Source organism: Solea senegalensis, linkage group LG5 (genome assembly GCF_019176455.1).
Source record: "Solea senegalensis isolate Sse05_10M linkage group LG5, IFAPA_SoseM_1, whole genome shotgun sequence".
In the NCBI taxonomy this organism is placed as follows: domain Eukaryota; kingdom Metazoa; phylum Chordata; class Actinopteri; order Pleuronectiformes; family Soleidae; genus Solea; species Solea senegalensis.
In genome coordinates, this window is record NC_058025.1 from 437,501 (window position 1) to 459,015 (window position 21,515).

At 47.6% G+C, this 21,515-nt stretch overlaps 1 protein-coding gene across 3 annotated transcripts in view; it reads right to left on the reverse strand.

The window, feature by feature from the left end:
* Positions 1-21,515, reverse strand: part of wdfy3 (WD repeat and FYVE domain containing 3) — a 42,961-nt gene that overhangs the window by 5,278 nt on the left and 16,168 nt on the right. For 2 of the 3 annotated variants that reach the window (XM_044025425.1, XM_044025423.1), the window contains 42 exons: positions 21,171-21,283; positions 19,995-20,232; positions 19,812-19,915; positions 19,476-19,694; positions 19,225-19,406; positions 18,896-19,127; positions 18,673-18,821; positions 18,069-18,180; positions 17,781-17,971; positions 17,541-17,693; positions 16,790-16,863; positions 16,545-16,706; positions 14,733-14,827; positions 14,532-14,652; positions 14,045-14,262; positions 13,770-13,966; positions 13,531-13,665; positions 13,241-13,420; positions 12,807-13,040; positions 12,629-12,728; positions 12,255-12,415; positions 11,773-12,002; positions 11,558-11,667; positions 11,198-11,380; positions 10,914-11,071; positions 10,706-10,783; positions 10,247-10,477; positions 9,998-10,166; positions 9,748-9,911; positions 9,511-9,659; positions 9,053-9,173; positions 8,870-8,955; positions 8,528-8,608; positions 8,389-8,443; positions 8,166-8,285; positions 7,962-8,079; positions 7,782-7,888; positions 7,551-7,704; positions 7,372-7,463; positions 4,636-4,848; positions 242-383; positions 1-152 (listed from right to left, as the gene is read on the reverse strand). The exon at positions 1-152 is cut by the window's left edge and continues 3 nt beyond it. In XM_044025425.1, coding sequence (XP_043881360.1) covers positions 1-152; positions 242-383; positions 4,636-4,848; positions 7,372-7,463; positions 7,551-7,704; positions 7,782-7,888; positions 7,962-8,079; positions 8,166-8,285; positions 8,389-8,443; positions 8,528-8,608; positions 8,870-8,955; positions 9,053-9,173; positions 9,511-9,659; positions 9,748-9,911; positions 9,998-10,166; positions 10,247-10,477; positions 10,706-10,783; positions 10,914-11,071; positions 11,198-11,380; positions 11,558-11,667; positions 11,773-12,002; positions 12,255-12,415; positions 12,629-12,728; positions 12,807-13,040; positions 13,241-13,420; positions 13,531-13,665; positions 13,770-13,966; positions 14,045-14,262; positions 14,532-14,652; positions 14,733-14,827; positions 16,545-16,706; positions 16,790-16,863; positions 17,541-17,693; positions 17,781-17,971; positions 18,069-18,180; positions 18,673-18,821; positions 18,896-19,127; positions 19,225-19,406; positions 19,476-19,694; positions 19,812-19,915; positions 19,995-20,232; positions 21,171-21,283 — 6,283 coding nt within the window. The remainder of the gene's footprint in view (positions 153-241; positions 384-4,635; positions 4,849-7,371; positions 7,464-7,550; positions 7,705-7,781; positions 7,889-7,961; positions 8,080-8,165; positions 8,286-8,388; positions 8,444-8,527; positions 8,609-8,869; positions 8,956-9,052; positions 9,174-9,510; positions 9,660-9,747; positions 9,912-9,997; positions 10,167-10,246; positions 10,478-10,705; positions 10,784-10,913; positions 11,072-11,197; positions 11,381-11,557; positions 11,668-11,772; positions 12,003-12,254; positions 12,416-12,628; positions 12,729-12,806; positions 13,041-13,240; positions 13,421-13,530; positions 13,666-13,769; positions 13,967-14,044; positions 14,263-14,531; positions 14,653-14,732; positions 14,828-16,544; positions 16,707-16,789; positions 16,864-17,540; positions 17,694-17,780; positions 17,972-18,068; positions 18,181-18,672; positions 18,822-18,895; positions 19,128-19,224; positions 19,407-19,475; positions 19,695-19,811; positions 19,916-19,994; positions 20,233-21,170; positions 21,284-21,515) is intronic. The other variant, XM_044025424.1, reaches the window with a different exon arrangement.

The window sequence follows — 21,515 nt, forward strand, 5'->3', positions numbered from 1 at the left end:
ATCAGACTCGTAGTTTGCTAAGCGACAGCTGAGGTCAGCGTAACCCCACGCAAACGTCTTACTCCAGGAGGGCGGGACCAGAACTTTGTTCTGCTCCACAGCCAGGACTCCTTTATCTGTGCACACAATCTGACCCACGGGCTCCTTCAACTCTGCACCACAGACAGACAGGCAGAGAGACAGAGTCAGAGGTGTGTGCGTGTGTGTGCGTGTGTGTGTGCGTGTGTGTGTGTGTGTGTACCTTTCACAGGTGTCAGTGAAGGTCTCAGATTGTCCAGATGATGGAAGAAGATCTTGTCGCTGTTAGCACTCGGAGGAACGTTTGCTACGTCTCCGTTAGCTTTACTGCGAACACGTTTGGGAGGGTGTGGTTTCTTAAACAGCTGAAACACAAGAGGGTGTGGCTTCTTAAACAGCTGAAACACAAGAGGGCGTGGCTTCTTAAACAGCTGATACACATGAGGGGTGGCTTTAAACAACTGATACATATGAGGGCTTCTGAAACAGCTGAGACATGTGAGGGCGTGTCTTCTTAAATGGCTGAAACACATGAGGGTGTGGCTAGTTAAACAGCTGAGAAACATGAGGGCGTGGCTTCTTAAACAGCTGAGACACACATGTAAAAACGTACACGGTTCTCAGAGTAATGAGTGAGATGTCTCACTATGGGAAGCACGGCCCTGCTGCAGCCCTCGGAAGCATCAATCTCATTATGGCTGGTGAACGTGTCCATCTGTCTCACTCATGTTACTCAGAGAACTCTGTTAATAACCTAAAGTTGTCTTTCAAAATATTTTGTTCGATGTCTCACTATGGGATGTGGTAGCTCCCGTATTACTCCCTTATCAAGCGTCCACCAACCCACAGGGAAAAGTACTCTGCTCCCATGAGGACAGTAAACCGTGCGTGCCAGGCACGGAGCAGAAACGTCCAGCACATAGAAACGACCAAAAGTGAGAGGCGAGGACCAACTCGCCGCAGCACATATGTCCTGAACAGAAATTCAATTCAATTCAATTTCATTTGTATAGCGCCAAATCATAACATGCATGATCTCAAGGCACTGTACATTGACAACATCAAGGAGAGCACAGAACCCCAACGGTTCACACAATGAGCAAACACTAGGCATCAGTGGAGAGAAAAAACTCAGACAGAACCAGGCTCAGAGGTGTGCGGTCATCTGCCTCGACCGATTGGGGTGAAAGGAAAATGGGGGACAGCAGAGAGGTGGGGGAGAGATAAGGTAGAGACAGAAGAGAGAGAGAGACCAGGAGCATGATACACAACAACTGTATCAGGTTACAAGTTTATACAGTTAATAATATTGACTTTTAATTATAGCACAATAATAATGGTGATGATATGTATGATATGGATAGCCTCGAAAACTGGATCTGGATCCTGCAACCTGCAAGATGAGAATACAGAGAGAGAGAGAGGGAAGGACACAAACTAGGGAGAGAAAGAGACAAGGTTAATGACTTATAAAAAGTCATATTCATACCCTGAGTGTGAGAGAGTGAATGTGCGTGCACATAAAGATTAATACCGACAATAAAATAGATGTAAATAAAATAAATGTAAGGTCTCTCTCCTCAAAATCTGTTTTAATAAATGATCTCATTTCTGACAATTGTATTCTGTGTAACTGAAACTTGATTACATGAAGAAGACTACGTTAGTCTAAATGAGTCAACTCCACCCACTCATGCGAACACCCATATTCCTAGAAGCTCAGGCTGAGGAGGAGGAGGTGTAGCAGCCATTTTTAATACTAGATTATTTATCAATCTCAAGCCCAAACTAGGATATTCATCTTTATTCTTAATCTATCTCATCCTAGTTGTAAATCACAGAAACCAATTATAATAGTCACAGTTTATCGTCCACCTGCACTTTATTCAGAGTTCCTATCAGAGTTCTCTGAGTTCTTATCTGAGTTAGTGCTTAAGACAGATAAAATCATATTTCAACATCCATGTAGATGTTGACCGTGATAGTCTTAGCTGCGCATTTAACTCGCTGTTGGAATCAATAGGTTTTATTCAGCACGTTAATAAACCAACTCATTGCCTTAATCACACCCTCGACCTTGTTTTAACTTATGGTATTGATATTGATAACTTAAACATAGTTAATCAAAACCCTCTCCTTACTGATCATTATTTACTCACATTTAACTGTTCAATAATGAACTACAATAACATAAATAAGAAATACTGTCTGATAATAATATGAATACATTCAAAGAGACAGTGCAACCTTTATTTAACTTGGTGCCATATGTCAGTACATCTGAAGGTACCTTTTGTGATTTTACTCCCGCCCTCATAGATAACCTTGTTGATAGTACAGCAGCCTCACTGCGTACTACATTAGATTGTGTTGAAAGTGGTGAATCAGATGAGACGAGCACCATGGTTTAACTCCAATACTCGTGCTCTTAAACAGACGTTACGTAGATTAGAAAGAAAATGGCGTTCCAGTAACCTAGAGGAACTTCATATAGCCTGGAAAGATGGTTTTGTAGCTTACAAAAAAGCCCTACACAAAGCTAGAGTTGCCTATTATTCTTCTCTAATTGAAGAAAATAAGAATAATCATAGATTTCTTTTCAGCACTGTAGCCAGGCTGACACAGAGCCACAGCTCCACTGAACCATCTATTCCTTTAACACTGAGCAGTGATGACTTTATCAACATCTTTGTGAATAAAATAACATCAATTAGAGAAAAAAATGGATAATCTCCTCCCTCATATTGGGACGGACTCATCTTCTAGCACAAGAGCTTTAGAAGCACCAGGTGCACAGTTAGACAGTTTCTCCCCTATAGATCTCCCTGAGTTAACATCATTAGTTTCATCATCTAAGCCATCAACCTGTCAGTTAGATCCTATCCCCACCAAACTGTTTAAAGATGTGTTTCCTTTAATTAACAACTCTATATTAACTCAAATTAATCTATCCTTATTAACTGGATATGTGCCCCAAACGTTTAAAGTAGCAGTTATTAAACCCCTTCTAAAAAAAGCGACCCTTGACCCAGATATTTTAGCTAATTACCGACCGATATCTAATCTTCCCTTTGTCTCTAAAATCTTAGAGACAACGGTTTTAGATTAAACCATAGCACAGAAACAGCACTAGTTAAAGTTAGTAACTCAGATATTGGTCTAGTTTCTTTACTTGTCCTGTTAGATCTTAGTGCTGCATTTGACACCATTGATCATGATGTTCTACTGCAGAGATTGGAGCAGACTCTTGGTATCACAGGTGCTGCCCTCTGCTGGTTTAAATCATACTTATCTGATAGATTCCAGTTTGTTCATGTTAATGATAAAGCCTCACTACAAACACAAGTTAATTGTGGGGTTCCACAAGGCTCAGTGCTTGGGCCTATACTTTTTACCTTATATATGCTTCCTCTAGGGAACATTATTAGAAAGCATAACATACACTTTCATTGTTATGCAGATGACACACAGCTATATCTATCGATGAGGCCGGATGAAATAAATCAAGTTGTTCAACTCCAGGAATGTCTCAGAGACATTAAGTCCTGGATGACCTGTAACTTTCTACTTTTAAACTCAGAAAAAACTGAGGTCATTATACTCGGCCCTAAACACCTCAGAGAAAAACTTTCTGCCCACATTGTCACTTTAGATGACATCACCCTGGCTTCCAGTTCCACTGTGAGGAACCTTGGAGTTACTTTTGACCTGGAAATGTCATTTGATTCACACATAAAACTCATTTCCAGAACAGCCTTCTTCCACCTGCGGAACATTATGAAAATTAGAAACATTCTGTCTTTACAGGATGCTGAAAAACTAGTTCATGCTTTTGTTAATCTAGATTAGATTACTGTAACTCCTTATTATCAGGATGTTCCAACAGGTCTGTTAGAACCCTTCAGTTCATTCAAAATGCTGCAGCACGAGTTCTGACAGGAAGTAGAAAGAGAGACCACATAACTCCAGTGTTAGCTTCTCTACACTGGCTCTCCGTACAGTTTAGAATTCAATTTAAAATCCTCTTCCTCACGTACAAAGCACTTAATGGTCAGGCCCCTTCATACCTGAAAGACCTAGTCTTACCCTATCACCCTCCAGTGGAACCAGCTTCCAATGACAGTTATGATATAGCGCAATACAAATAAAAACTAAATTGAATTGAATTGGAGTTGAGGCAGTTTATCGATCTGGTGTGACTGATGAAGCAATAAATCCAAGGCTAGTAGCGCCCTGCGACAGAAGCTTAAAAAGATCTGTCTGTGGACAGTTAAGCTAGTTAGCCCTGGACGCGAGATATGCTCCGAGTGAGAAGAGGTGTTTGAAAGACGAATATGGTATTTATGGTCGGTGGGACTACCTGAGGCGGACGGACACATTCACCAGCCAATCAGGATTGGCATAATGAGATTGATGCTTCTGAGGGCTGCAGCAGGGGCGTGCATCCCATAGTGAGACATCGAACGGAATATTATGAAAGAGAACACTCGTTGTGTTGGCAAAGCTAATGGTTACATGTTAGCATGTTTATTACTAAACTGACCTCTTAGCATTAGCATTAATAGCACAGATACAGGAGGTGTAGCATTAGCATGTGTTAGCTGCTGGTGTCGTCACCTGTTTGGGGATTTGTCCAAAGTTGTTGATGAAGCCGATGGTGGCCGTCTCTTTGAGCGGGTCGTTGATGTTGTAAATGTCCACCTGTCCTTCATAGAACAGGTGGTGGAAGACGTTCACCGCGTCCACAGCAGGAGGTCCCTGCTGCTTATGACCGAAGATCAGGTCGATCCACTCGTGAAGGTGAGACGACACATAATCACACTCCAGAGCCTGGACCAGGGGACAACACACAGGTTACACACACAGACACAGAGACACATCGAGAGACACACACACACACACACACACACAGATGTGATGAGGATCAGGGATGAGGATGACGATCAAGGATGAGGATCAGTGGGGACTCCCAGTTGACGATGTAAGGGAGCAGACGTCCGCTTCAGGTCTCCCGGTCACATTTGCTAAATTTCCTGCCTAATCGTCTGACTTTCTTGTTTCAAACTGCCACAGCGCATCATAAAGTAATTTCGATACTTTTGACACCAAAATGAGCAACCCTAAACAAAAAAAGAGTAGCGCACAAACTCTGGTCGCAGAGTAGATTTTGTGCAGTAGGGGCAGGTGCTAGATTTATTTTGTGGAATATAAAGGGTTTAAACGGATATTTGCACATCTTAAATTTTCAAAATGTGATGTCGCTTTTTTGCAAGAAACGCATTTAATGGTTAAAGACAACGTCAGATTAAGAAAACCGTGGGTTGGACAGATTTTTCATTCTAGTTTTAATTCCAGATCACGGGGTACTGCAATCATGAATCATAAAAAAAACACTCTTTAATGCCACAAACATTATTTCTGACCCACATGGTCGTTTCACTATCGTTTCAGGGTCCCTCTACCACAAACCTGTCCTATTGGTTAACGTATATGCATCCAACTGGGACGATGAGAAATTCATAGAAAAGGTTATCTCGTCTATACCTGATTTAAATTCACGCAGCCTAATGGAGATTTGATACCACAGTACTAGCAGACGAAGGTTTCTGCCAAATGATTTCAACAGCCATTGATCATTTCCTAGCAACTAACAAGAAGGATAATGTCTCCCCCTCTTCGCTCTGGCAGACTCTTAAAGTGGTAATAAGGGGGGATATTATCTCTTACTCGTCTAGGGTGAATAGAGGTAGGAGGCAAGAACAAGAACGACTTCTCAGTTCAATATTTGACATAGATCGTCAATACTCCACCTCTCCCACGCCACCTCTTTATAAAAGTAGGCTGGATCTTCAAGCCAAATATGAATTGTTATCGTCCGAAAGGACAGAACGTATGCTTCTGAAATCGCGAGGCTTTGTCTATGAACATGGGGACAAGGCTGCTAGCGCACCAATTAAAATGTAAGTCTTCTGATCGACAGATCTCACAAATACAAAAAGAAAATGGGGAGCTCACTACAGACCCCCTCGAAATACCTTACAATACCTTAAAGGCATTTTACTCAAAACTCTACACCAGTGATGTCAGCGATATGCAGAATGTTTTTTACCAATTTGAATGTCCCCGTTATTAATCTCACCCATGAAACAGAACCGGATCTACCCTTTCGTCAAATGGAAATTTTAAATGCGGTCTCGGCGATGCAAAGCGACAGGGCCCTGGGCCCCGCCCAGTTATCCAATTGAATTTTATAAAAAAATTATGGAAATGTATAATGACTCGTTGGGTACAAGGGCCTTGCCGCAGACACTAACTGAGGCATCCATAACACTTATTCCGAAGCCGGGGAAGGACAGAACACAGTGTGGCTCCTTGTTAAATAGTGACATCAAAATTCTAGCTAAGGCACTTGCTCTGCGTTTAGAATCTGTTACAGATGAGGTGAACTCCCCGGATCAAACAGGTTTTATGTCTGGTCGTCACTCCTTCTCTAATATTCGGAACCTTCTTAATGTCATATACTCTCCTGCATCCGGGGAGGTACCCAAAGTAGTTATCTCCCTGGATGCCGAGAAGGCCTTTGACAGAGTGGAGTGGGAATATTTGTTTGAATGTCTGCGAGCCTTTGGTTTTGGACCCATTTTTATTGCCTGGATCAAACTCCTATACGCATCGCCAAAGGCTTCAGTGGTCATGAACGGGAAGAGATCCAGTTTTTTTTCACTATCAAGAGGGACTCGTCAGGGGTGCCCACTAAGTCCGCTTTTGTTTGCGTTTGCCATTGAGCCTCTGTCTATCATGTTAAAATCGTCCCCGATGATAAAAGGAATTTCTAGATGGGGGCGGGAACATAAGGTGGCTCTATACGCCAACGATTTACTGCTGTTTGTGTCTGAGCCATGCTGTGTGTTCCCCACATAGTTCATTCCATCTATCTAAAACTGGCTTCAGATATCTAGGAATCAATATTACTCGGTCTTTCTCTAAATTATACAAAGAAAACTTCACACCCCTCAGTGATAAGCTAAAATGTGACTTACAGAATTAAAGGTCCATTGATCTCTCACTGGCTGGAAAGATCAACTGTATTAAGATGAACGTGTTGCCCATATTCCTCTATCTTTTTCAATGTCTCCCTATATTCCTCCCCAAATCCTTTTTTCTGTCCATCGATAGATCTATATCATCGTTCATTTGGGGGGACAAAGCCCCTAGAATACAAAAAAAGCTTTGGCACCGACATCGATCCCAGGGTGGTTTGTGTTTGCCAAATTTGCTGAGGATGAGGATCAGTGATGAGTGATGAGGATCAGGGATGAGGATGAGGATCAGTGATGAGGATCAGTGTCTCACCTCTCTGTGGACTCTGATGAACTCTCGTGGGTCGCCCTTGGCCCACGGCGGCAGGATGACGTCACTTAACTTGGTTCCGTTCTGTTTGGCTCCTGGTTGATCACACACACACACACACACAGGTGATGAATATTCATGAGGTCACATGTCACTGTGACATCATCAGCGGTGGTCCTCACCCAGGTCAAAGTTGTTGGAGTTGAGCAGAAACTCTGGCAGATAGAAGAACTCTGGGATGAGCTCTTTGACGTCGGCCATGTTGTGTTTGGAGGCGGAGAGCCAGGCTTCACGCACACTGTGGAACATCCTGTCTGCCAGGTCAAAGTGTCCTCCCTGGTTACCATAGAAACGTGGTTAACACACAGACAGACACGTGAAGTGAAGGGATTATGGATCGGTCCTGATCAAACCTGAAGTCTGAGGAAGATCTGAGTGAACGGCTCCATACGGACGAGGTAAGACGCCACAATCATGGCGGAGGAGTAGTGTGTGCCGTAGTGGTACGCCGGGGTTTCACCTGGACACACAAACAACATGCTGAGTAACTATGGAAGCAGCCTGCTGTTGTGTGTCGCTGTCTGGCGTCTCACCGTTAGGATCCTCCCAGTCCTTGTACCTCTTCTTGTACTGTGTCAGTCTGTCGTCCGTCTGCGCGCCCATTGGTTTGGACAGGTTACGGAATGTCTTCGTGTTATTCAGGTCCAACTCCTGGTTAACGTCAGGTAAAACACTGGTGACTCACACACAGACACATGCTGCCATGTGATGATGTCATCATCGTTGTTGTTGTTTACCTCAGAGTCATAGTCGGCCAGGATCCACGGGAAAACTGGATACTGCATCAGGTCGTTATACGAGCGACCGGCCAACGTGTTCAGGTGCATCAGGTACTGGAAGTTACTGATCTCTCCACGCTGCGCGCGCGCACACACACACACACACACACACACACAGTGAGCAAAGAGACAGCGCTGCATTGTGATGAAGATGATGATGAGGTCATCAGCAGGTTCTTACCTCCCACCGCTGAGTCACTGATTTCTCACCAACCAGAGTGCTGAGTAATCCAGACCTAATAGGCATGTGTTAAAAACAACAATCAATAATCAATCATGTGACATTAATCTTGAATTAATATGATGTGCATGTGTCTCACCCCTGCTCCACACTGGTGTTTGGCCTTTGACCTGAAACAGACTCAGAGCTGTCGGTCAGTGAAGGCACCACAGCCAAGAACCTGCACACGAACACACCATAATCTCACCATTCAACACATCTAATCTCTGGATTTAATCTGGACAGCACGTCTAATCTCTGGATTTCATCTGGACAACATGTCTAATCTCTGGATTTCATCTGGACGACACGTCTAATCTCTGGTTTAACCTCTGGATTAAATATGGGCTCAGTTTAATCTCTGGATTATGTGTGGACTCAATTTAATCTCTGGATTATGTGTGGACTCAGTTTAATCTCTGGATTAAGCATGGACTGGTACCTCTGGTAGACTTTGTTGCGGACTCCTTTCTGAAAAGCTAACAGGTAGTTCCTTCCATCTGCAGAAAAAACCTCCACTGCCATTGGCTGAAGAAGGAGAAGAAGAAGAAAAATGGTGTGAGTCGTGTGTGTGTGTGTGTGTGTGTGCGCGAGCGTATGCATGTCTCTGTGTGCGTGTGCATACCTGCAGCAGGTATCTCCTCTTGTGAACTTCTTTAATGTCCTCGTAGGCAAAGATGCTGCAGCTTCTCTTTAACTGACTCTGACCTTGTCTCGCTCCTCTGGGGATGATGGCCTCATGTAAACTGCTCACAGGAAACAGGAAGTCAGACAGGAAGTGATATCTTTTCCACTATACAGTTAGTTCATCATGTTGTTTTCATGAAATCATCTCACTGTGGTGACACAAACACAACTAGTGACTAGTAAAGCAGTTGTTTTGGGTGACAGTGAATCATTACAAAGATTTGTTGACAGAATGTACTTCATGCACTGAACTGAAATACCACTGAACGCCTGACACTGAACTGAAATACCACTGAATGTGGTGGTGATGGGTGTCACCAGACACTTTGTGTCGCGCTCATCACTCTTCAGGTCATGTGACGTCGTTAGAATCATGTGAACAGATGTGTGACGTACGTTGGCGGCAGTGTGTCGATGTCTCTGATCTCACGGGACACGGTCATGGTGAAACCGTCGATAACGTAGAAATGTTCTTTCCCGAACAGCAGCAGCCCCTCGCCGGTGTCCAGACCCTGGACCCGGGCGCATCGGTACATGTGCTGGATCTGGATGGGAGAACACGTGTCAGACGATCACATGACCTGACGACATGTCTTTGATCCGTGTTTGATGTGAGCATGCAAGGCTACCGACCTTCTCTCCGTCCTCCAGGAGGCGCAGCAGTGACGTGTTGTCCGTCCTCTGCTCGTCCTCCAGGCCTCCAGACTCCATCAGCTGATCCTGAATCTGCTCCTGACCGTCTTCATCGCCGCCATCCGCCGTCGACCGAGAACGTTTGAGCGGCGCCTTCACCAGACCTTCGCGGTTTACACGGATGGAGGCGTGTATAAGTCAACGCGTTATTCTGTCCATCACCTGAGCCCCATTCTCTGACACCACTGACCTTTGACCCTGGCGATGGTGTCCTCGCCGTGCTCGGGCTCGTGCGGCGGCGTCTCTCCCTCTGTGCTGTGTTCCACTGAGTGCTGGTACATGCCGGGATTTCCACACAGCAGACGCATGTAGTATTCTTTACTGTCATAGCTGACGGCGCGCCGGTAACGCAGAGGCTTCTGGGGGGCGGAGCCAAGAGACCACATCAGACTGATGTCACGGTAGTTTGTGTGTGTGTGTGTGTGTGTGTGAGACCCACCTGAGCAGAGGTGGCGCTGTTCTCTGTGTCAGGACTGTAAGGGTAGTGGATGTAGAACATGTCGTTACGAACCATCTTCTTCCTCATGCGACACGGACCCTCCGTCATCTCCAACATGAACTTGTCCAGGTGAGAGCCGATGGGCGGACCCCACAGACCGCGCTCACGCAGCAGCTCGTACTCGATCCCCGCCCACTCCTCTGTCACGTACTTCAGAGCGTTCTGCTGCCGCTGGAGAGGAAGAGGAGGAAGAGGAGGAGGAGGAGGAGGAGATGAGAGTTTACTGAAGTTTGTAAACCACTCACTCTCCCACACCAAAGTCCACACTGCTGCCTCCATCACTAATTTCTAATGTCTGATTTCACTTCAGTGTTCAGATTGACCCCAGTGACACAAAGTGACCACACAAGGCAGCAAAGGACCAGCAGCTCCTGAGTGTGTGTGTGTGTGTGTGAGTACCTCCTGATGTTCTTTGTACTGCAGAGCCACCAGGTCTCTGACCACCGCGATGTGAGTGAACATCCACTGAAACGTCTCCTGAAGACAAACATGAAGACACACAACATCAGTGTGTGTGTGTGCACGTGCAGCGCCTGTGCAGAAACATTGTTCTTGTTCAGACTGTTGTGTGTGTGTGTGTGTGAACGTGTGCGTGTGCATGCAGCACCTGTGCTGAAACATTGTTCTTGTTCAGACTGTTCTCCTTCTTGTTACGACGAACGCCCGTTAACTTGGACAAAGCGAAGCCACTGCTAACCCGTGACAGTTTGGACTGAGACGCTGGAGCCACAGCTTCACCACGACTGATGCACTTCCTCTCATGTACTGAAGGGAGAGCAGACAGTAGATACAGCTCAAACAAATGGATTGTAAGCCCCGCCCCCTCAGACGGAGAAGGAAGCATGACCTTTTACCCTGAGCCAATCCTCTCTCTCTCTCTCTCTCACCCACCCAAGTGGTTCTGCCAGCTTTTGAGCGCGGGTTCTTCTAGGGCGTGGCGCGCTGTGGCGATGTCCACGTGTCCTCGGTCGTTGCACGGCAGAGACACTTTGAAAATGTCCTCCAGCATCTGACGTTTACTGTGCATCAGCTCTGTCCACACACGGTTAACGGCCTTCAGCAGCAGCTGTCGCCCTGCAGGTCACACAGAGGTCCCACATAGAGGTCACACAGAGGTCACACAGAGGTCAAACACACACAGGTCAAACACAGGTCACACAGTTGTCAAAAACACACAGAGGTCAAACACACAGGTCAAACACACACAGGTCACACAGAGGTCACACACACAGAGCGGTGGTGTCATCTCACCCTCACTAACGTCGTGGTTGTGCGTGGCATCCGCCTCGTTCTCCGTGGCCATCATCACGTGCCATGTCGTCATCCTGGCCTCGGCCTCCAGACCGAAGCCGTCCACGCTGCTGCACACACACACACACACACACACACACACACACAGAAGTGAGAGGGGGCGGGGCTACAGCAGGTCGACCGACCTTGTGATTGCGCCATCGTCGCCATCTTACCTCCCGCTGTGCAGGCAAATGAAGCAGTGAGCCAAACATGCCACAAAGTCCTGGTCATGGTTTCCTGGACCCAGAACCAGGTTACGGTTGACGGTCAGAACACGCAGGGCGTCCAGCAGCGCCACCTGCTGAGCCACTGTCTTATGAGGTCGACTCAGCTGGTACAGCACGGTCCGATTGAGACTGTGATAGATGACGTCCAGAGACAGACCCTGGGCCCGCCTCTTAGACTGAGGAGCAGGAGGAGGAAGAGGAGCAGTAGGAGGAGGAGGAAAAGCAGTTGAGTAACAGAAAGAGAAACTTTTATAAACAAACTGAAGTGAAAAGAAATAAAAAGAAAACAAAATCACATGAGTATTAAATCAATAACTGATCTGACCTGGTCTCCGTTAGACCTGGCCCTGTGTGTTAGACCTGGTCTCTGCTAGACCTGGTCCTGTGTGTTAGACCTGGTCTCTGTTGGACCTGGTCCTGTGTGTTACCTGTCCTATGAGCTGGACGATGAAGTCCACCACCATCTTGGAGTCCTTGTTGAACATTCCCTGCCACAGTTTGTCCACCACTCGCTGAGTGAAGTAGAAGACGTTGTTGACGAGGACGTGATAACTGCCACTGCTGCTGAGTGGCAGAGACGCATCTTCACCTGCAGGGGGAGACAGAGACGCCACTTTTAAAACAGAGAGAGGACATCACTGTCATCCCCCTGGGGACAAATAAAGTTTTTTGAATAAGTCAACCTATGGCTCTTTAATTCAGACTTTGACAGCTAACTTGGACAGCTAAAAGCTAACTTGAACAGCTAACATGAGGAGCAGCAGTCTCACTGGTATTAAAATCTTGGTGGTGGTGACCTCACCTAACAGGACATCTGCGGCCAGCAGATGTTCCATGACACCGTCAAGGACACTGGACTGAAACTCTTTCTGCTGCGTTCTGGTGGAACGTTCTGGAGACGCCTGGAGACAAACATTAGATCAGTCATCACAGTTTCCTCCATGTCCACGGTGACCCTGAGCGCTGCACCTCCTCCTCACCTCCAGCAGCAGGTCGATGACCGGCGTCTGCTTGCTTGCCGGTGTCGTACACAGGTTGTCCATGATCAGAACCCTCATGAAGTCAAAGACATACTTTTTGGCAGGGTGGTTGGTGAGCGACGTCTTGGAGCCGACGTTGCAGTACTCGGACTGACTGCGGTTCATTCCCGAGTCTCCAGAGAACGCTTTGAACTCCTCAATGGGAGAACCGGCTTCATCGTCCAGATCACTGACCTACAGCAGACAAACCAGGTCCAATTATCAATGGTTTAAAGTCTCTCAGTTCGTCCTTGAGTCTGAGTGAATATCTGCACCAAAGTTGAAAAACTGACTTTGTCATTTTGCAGATATTGTGTGCACAGATATCTCAAGACAGATGGACAACTTAAAGCCACAAGGACTCCGGCAGAGACACAATGGTCACACAAACGTACCATCTCAGAGTACGGCCTGATGTTGAAGGGGAAGACGGAGGCCGCCAGGGCGCACAGGAAGTCTGGGCTGTGCCACATGGGCGCCAGATCAGCCACGTTGTGGTAGAGGTACCTGAAGAACTGCATGAGTGTGACGGGGTATTCTCTGAGCCACGAACCCTCCTCCTCCGACTGCCACGGCTGAGAGAGAAACACCAGGAGAAACATCAGAAGTATGAGGAGAAACACCAGGAGAACAATGAGGAGAAAGATGACAAGCATATGTTCAGAGTGTGTATATTGTGTCTAACCAGGTTGAACATGCTACGTAGCATAGCGAGCAGCAGAAACGCGGCCTCAGTGCAGACGCTGTGGACGGAGCTGAGCACGGCTCCACTGGAGGCGGAGACACCGAAGATGAAGGTCCAGATAGAGTCCAGGTCAAACTGAGAGAGCACACACACACACACACACTAGATTAGAATCCTCCCTGTTGTTTGGTGAGCAGCAGACTTGTCAGTGAAGAAGAAGAAAAGGTCAGAATACTAACATGTACCTGCAGACTGTCTGGCAGCTCTGTGACTGGCTGCTGCAGAAACAGCGCCATCAGCAGGAAGTACAGCTCCGGTACATTGGTGTGTTTGGTCAGCAGCGTCTGCAGCACAGGGAATCCTGGGAAATGACACGCGTCCCGGTTGATCTCTCTCAGCGTGGAGCGTCCGCCGGCGCTGCGGCCCACGTTGAAACCTGGAGAGGGCGGAGTTACCATATGAGAAGATAGAATCTAAAGTGTGGTGATGCTCCACCCCCGGCACCTGCACTCACCCAGCACGGTGCCGATCTTATTTGTCAGCACTGAGTCGGTGTGGTCGAGCCAGCCGCCGCCACACACGCCCTCTTTGAAGCGGTTGAGAATGGACTGGTTAGAGAGTAGAACCACCAGGATCCACAGCGCCGCTGTCACCGTGCTGGAGTGAACATGTTCCTCCATGAACATCAGCAGCCAATCAAAGCCCAGCGTCCGCACCAGCTCCTCACACGCCCTGCAGACATTAATGACACATGTCCACTAAATATCTGCTGGATTAAAATCACAGGATTATAACCTTTGTCATCGCACAATGACATCATCAGGTCATCACATGACATCATGGTGTCATGACATCATCACTTCACGTCATCACATTATGTGTGAAAATCATTTTGTGTCTCCACAGACACCATGAGCTGTTGTACGCCTTGTTCACAGTTAGTTTTAGCCACTAATGCAGCTTGGTGGCGCCCCCTGCAGGCCTGAGGTCATGTGACGTACTGAGCGTTGACGCTGCTCTTCTCTTTGGAGGTGAAGAGCAGATGCAGCAGGTTTTCCAACAGTCGGTTCCTCAGCAGGATCAGGTTTGCAGACAACAAACCTCCAAAGTCCTCGTCGTTGCCTGCACCCAAAAAGAAAACAACGTTACAAACAATAAACATATTATTACCATCTTTATTATTGATTATTACTCATCATTACCTGAATCAATTTTCTCCTCATTGTTTATTTCCATGACGACAAACTTCTCACACACGGCAAACGTGGGCAGAGTCGAGGAAATGAACTGACCGAACCTGTGAAGACGAGACAGGTCAGATAACCAACCAACTATCCAACTAACTAACTAACTAACCTGTGAAGACGAGACAGGTCAGATAACCAACCAACTATCCAACTAACTAACTAACCTGTGAAGACGAGACAGGTTAGTCACACAACTAACTAACCAACCAACTAACCTTTGAAGATGAGACAGGTCAGTCATACAACTAACTAACCTGAGAAGAAGAGACAGGTCAGTCATACAACTAACTAACTAACCTGTGAAGAGAGACAGGTTAGTCACACAACTAACTAACCAACCAACTAACCTTTGAAGATGAGACAGGTCAGTCATACAACTAACTAACTAACCAACCAACTAACCTGTGAAGAAGAGACAGGTCAGTCATACAACTAACTAACTAACCTGTGAAGATGAGACAGGTCAGTCATACAACTAACTAACTAACCTGTGAAGATGATACAGGTCAGTCAGACAACTAACTAACTAACTAACCAACTAACTAATCTGTGAAGACGTGACAGGTCAGTCAGATAACCAACTAACTATCCAACTAACTAACATGTGAAGACAAGACAGGTCAGTCACACAACTAACTAACTAACCAACTATCAAACTAACCTATGAAGACGAGACAGGTCAGTCACGCAACTAACTAACCAACCAACTAACCTTTGAAGATGAGACAGGTCAGTCATACAACTAACTAACCAACCAACTAACTAACCTGTGAAGAAGAGACAGGTCAGTCATACAACTAACTAACTAACAAACTAACCTGTGAAGATGATACAGGTCAGTCAGACAACTAACTAACCAACCAACTAACTAATCTGTGAAGACGTTACAGGTCAGTCAGATAACCAACTAACAATCCAACTAACTAACCTGTGAAGACAAGACAGGTCAGTCACACAACTAACTAACTAACCAACTATCAAACTAACCTGTGAAGATGAGACAGGTCAGTCAGATAACCAACTAACTATACAACTGACTAAATAACCTGTGAAGACGAGACAGGTTAGTCACACAACTAACTAACCAACCAACTAACCTTTGAAGATGAGACAGGTCAGTCATACAACTAACTAACCTGTGAAGAAGAGACAGGTCAGTCATACAACTAACTAACTAACCTGTGAAGATGAGACAGGTCAGTCATACAACTAACTAACTAACTAACTAACCTGTGAAGATGATACAGGTCAGCCAGACAACTAACTAACTAACCAACTAACTAATCTGTGAAGACGTGACAGGTCAGTCAGATAACCAACTAACTATCCAACTAACTAACCAACTATCAAACTATCAATTTGTGTGTGTGTGTGCGTAACTCAGCAGGTCTTGTGTGTGTGTGTGTGTGTGCGTACCTCAGCAGGTCTTGTGTGTGTGTGTATGTACCTCAGCAGGTCTTGTGTGTGTGTGTGTGTGTGTGTGCCTCAGCAGGTCTGTGTGTGTGTGTGTGTACCTCAGCAGGTCTTGTGTGTGTGTGTATGTACCTCAGCAGGTCTTGTGTGTGTATGTACCTCAGCAGGTGTGTGTGTGTATCTTGTCTGTGTGTGTGTGTGTATGTACCTCAGCAGGTCTTGTGTGTGTGTGTGTGTGTGTGTGTGTGTGCGTGTCTGTGTGTGTGTGTGTGTGTGTGCCACAGCAGGTCTGTGTGTGTGTGTGTGTGTGTGCGTAACTCAGCAGGTCTTGTGTGTGTGTGTGTGTGTGCGTACCTCAGCAGGTCTTGTGTGTGTGTAAAGCCGTGCAGCAGCAGACTCAGGACGTTGCTGACAGCAGTCACCGTGGCTTGTGACAGCGTCATGTCTCTGAGCGTCAGCAGCAGACGAGGAATCAGCTGAAACTCTCGCAGAAGTTTGGCATTTTTTGCCGCCTCACTGTTCACACAGGAAGTGATGCGTACAGTTAGATCAGAGCTGCAGTGCTCATCTTCATCATCCCCACCATTGTCTTCACTTACCTGGACTCGGTCAGCAGCTCGATGAAGTGCTCGAACAGAGAGAGGTGGAGCTCGTAGGGGGCGTGAAGCCAAACCTGAGGGGGAGGAGACTCACAGGTCAGCTGACAGATTGACAGGTTAAATGTCACAGTCTTAATTCCCCCCAAACCCTATGTTTGACCTGTGACCCCTCAGCTTACCCTGAGTTTGACCTGTGACGCCTCAGTTGACCCTGAGATTGACCTGTGACCCCTCAGTTGACCCTGAGTTTGACCTGTGACTCCTCAGTTGACCCTGAGATTGACCTGTGACCCCTCAGCTTGACCTGTGACGCCTCAGTTGACCCTGAGATTGACCTGTGACCCCTCAGTTGACCCTGAGTTTGACCTGTGACTCCTCAGTTGACCCTGAGATTGACCTGTGACCCCTCAGTTGACCCTGAGTTTGACCCGTGACCCCTCAGTTTGAGCCTGAGTTTGACCTGTGACACCTCAGTTTTACCCGTGACCCTCAGTTTGACCTGTGGCCTCAGTTGACCCTGTGACTGACCTGCGGCGCCTGAGTTGACCCTGAGTTTGACCTGTGACCCCTGAGTTTGACTTGTGACCCTCAGTTTGACCCGTGACCCTCAGTTGACCTGTGGCCTCAGTTTGACCCGGTTTGACCTGTGGCCTCAGCTTGACCCCGAGTTTGACCTGTGACCCCTCAGTTGACCCTCGGTTTGACCCTGAGTTTGACCCGTGACCCCTCAGTTTGACCCGTGACCCCTCACCTCCAGGTCACACAGCAGGTCTTGGAAGGCGGTGCAGTTGGGTATGATGGAGGTCTCGTGGCCGCTGTCGACCGTGCCCACCAGAGAGAAGGTCAGATGAAGGATGTGACTGTTGAGCAGTGAGCGTTTCTTCTTCAGCAGCATGGCCAGCAGCTGCACACACCACAAAAGGAAACATGTCAGAGCTGAACAGGAAGTGTTCAAAAAAATCTGACCATGTGACCATGGTAGACGTCTGACCTGGTAACCTTTGATGCGTTCCATCTCCTTACTCGCCAGCGGGTTACTCTTCACCACACACACCAGAGCTTTCACGGCTGCATACAGACCCTCCACATCTGACGCCATGGCAACCAGACCCAAGATGGCCGCCGCCCCGCCCACGTACTGCAGGTTGGTGGCGACAGGTTTGGGGACGAAGACGCGGACGCCTGGACGGGAGGAAGATTTGAAATCAAATCGCCATGAACAGAAAATGATGTCACGTGAGGGATAATGGTCAGTTGGTGTCACCGTGGCAACACTCACCTAAGTAACCAATCACAGCTGCTCCAATGGTGCGGGCGGGACCGTTGAGATGACCAGCGGCGTTATGGATCAGCTTGACTGGGGTCGCATTTTCATGAGACGACACGGCCAGCTGAGGACATGAGACAGACATGAGAGACATGAGAGAGACATAAGACAGACAGAGACATGAGAGACATGTCAGTTAATGAATTAGTCAGTCAGTCAGTTTGTTCCTTAATTAGTTACTCAGTCAATTAGTTAGTCGGTCAGATAGGTAATCAGTCAGTTAATTACTCAGTCAGTTAGTTAGTCAGTCAGTTACTCAGTCAGTTAATTAGTTAGTCAGTCAGTCAGTCAATTACTCAGTCAGTAAGTCAATTACTCAGTCAGTCAGTCAATTACTCAGTCAGTCAGTCAGTTAATTACTCAGTCAATTATTCAGTCAGTAAGTCAATTACTCAGTCAGTCAGTCAGTCAATTACTCAGTCAGTTAATTACTCAGTCAGTAAGTCAATTACTCAGTCAGTCAGTTAATAACTCAGTCAGTTAGTTAGACAGTTACTCAGACAGTCAGTTAATGAGTCAGTTGGTTAGTTAGTTAGTTTGTTAGTTAGTGACTCACCTGTTTAGCGATTGCTTTACTGTCCAGTTTGTTGTAAACTTTCCTGATCTTGGCGACAGTCAGTGTGGACACAGAGACCGCGTACAGACTGAAAGACACTTTCTCCTCTGGAACCAGCACCACTGGACACGCAGGGGACACGTCTTTACCTGCACAGGTCACAGGTCACAGGTCAGAGGTCATGACATCACTGTCAGAGGTCAGAGGTCACGACATCACTCACATGGCAGGTACACGGCCTGGAAACTGCCCACATAGTTGGGGCCCAGTTCAAAGATGGCGGTGACACTGGAGGCGGGCAGAACCTCCTCCAGGAAGTGACTCGGCCCCAGGCGCCACACCAGGCTGGAGAGCTGGCGCTGAGCCGGCGGCGTCCCCACGTAACCGTAAACCGTGCTGACCACGGGAGGGTTAGCGGAGCCGGAGCCGCCCGGAGCACTGTGGATGTAGTGAAGCTGGAGGAGGAGAGGAGCAAGGGGAGCAGCCAGAGAGGAAACATGAAGTGAGGATGACTCCTGATGATGACGATGATGATGATGACGCTAAGTTTACCTTGACCGTGTTGACGAGCTGTCCGTCGATGTACAGCGTGGCCATGCTGTTCTTCAGCATGCCTTTACTCATCACCAACACCAGGTGGTGCCACTGACCCTCCGCGATCAGCTCGCCACAGCGGAAACGAGCGCAGCACGGCAGCAGCTCGTAGAAGCTCGACTCCTCGCTCCACTCGTCAGCTGGAAGACAAAACGTGGGGTCAGGTAACTGAGGGGGCGGAGTCACAGCGTGCCATTGTTTGGACTCACAGTACGTCTGCAGCAGCTCCTCCTTGGTGGACACGGTCAGTGTTCGGTCTTTGGTGGACAGAACCACGGCGAGACAGACGTAGTGCTGCTCTGAAGACACGGCCCGACGGACCACGGTCAGCAGACGGACAGAGTGACAGTGAGGCGGAGAACTGAAGCGCTCCACACAGAACCAGGAGGAGTAACTGAGTCCTGAGGGTGGAGGAAACAAGCGCTCCCCTGCAGGAAGAGGCAGAGGAGAGGTCAGAGGTGGAGGGGCTTGTCTGTGTGTGTGTGTGTGTGTGTTTTGCTACACTGATTGACAGGCAGACGTGATGGAGGTGGAGCTTTGTTTACCTGAGCCCATTCCACTTAGAACTGTTCCGTCAGTGACAGCTGAGCTGGTGGTGGCACTAGAGGGAGAGTTGTGAGGAGGAGCTACACTGGGCAGAAACAGACACCTGCACACACACAATCATTAGTGTTTCACACACACACACACACACACACACAATCATGTGACAATAAAAACACACTGACCCGAAACCTTCCAGCGATGTGTCAAATTCCACAAACGCTGGCGTAACAGCAGACCCATGCAAGCGGATGTCATGGGGCGTCGTCATGGAGACTAGACACTTGACTCGGGTGAGAGGAACAGTGCTGCCCTCTGCTGACCGCACCAGACTGCGGCTGATACGATACTGACCGTTATCCTCCGCCGGAGTCGTGAAGACGCTGTCGGGGCCAAAGCCTTCCATGGACATGGTCATACTGCCTGTAACACACACACACACACACACACACACACACACACACACACACACAGACAGAGGAACGGTTACCCTGGCAACGATCATACTGCCTGTAACACACACACAGAGGAACACGGTTACCCTGGCAACGATCCTACTGCCTGTAACACACACACAGAGGAACCGCGGTTACCCTGGCAATCATACTGCCTGTAACACACACAGAGGAACACGGTTACCCTGGCGATCATACTGCCTGTAACACACACAGAGGAACGGTTACCCTGGCAGCGATCCTGCCTGTAACACACACACAGGAACACGGTTACCCTGGCAATGATCATACTGCCTGTAACACACACACAGAGGAACGGTTACCCTGGCAGCGATCATACTGCCTGTAACACACACAAGAACACACACAGAGGAACACGGTTACCCTGGCAACGATCATACTGCCTGTAACACACACACAGAGGAACACAGCGATCCTGCCAACACACACACACCCTGGCAGCAATCATACTGCCTGTAACACACACACACACCCTGGTCCTACTGCCTGTAACACACTTACAACTTACCGCAGCGATCATACTGCCTGTAACACACACACACAGACAGAGGAACACGGTTACCCTGGCTCATACTGCCTGTAACACACACACAGAGAACCCGGTTACCCTGGCAACAATCATACTGCCTGTAACACACACACACACACAGAGGAACCGGTTACCTGGCGATCATACTGCCTGTAACACACACACACACACACGGTTACCCTGGCAGCGATCATACTGCCTGTAACACACACACACACACACACACACACACACACACACACACGGGTTACCTGGCAGCCGATCATACTGCCTGTAACACACACACAGAGGAACACGGTTACCATGTAATGGCGGTCATGTGACCCGGGTCACGTGACTCGGGTCATGTGACTGACCTCTCATGTCTACGTCGTAGCTCAGTGAACTGGGTTTGTGGACTCTGTATTGTTTGAGCAGCTTCTTGTCCCAGGCTCCACAGTTGAGAGGATTTCCCAGACGTAAGAATTCTCTGAGGCTGCCCTGCGCACACACACACACACACACACACACACACACACACACACACACACACACAGAGAGAGAGTCAGCACTGAATCATGACAAACATGATCTGCAGAGAAACTAACAATTCACACAATGAACAAACACTAGGGGGCAGTGGAGAGAAAAAAACTCTCTTTTAACAGAAGAAGAAATCTCTGACAGAACCAGAACCAGACTCAGGTGTGCAGCATCAGACC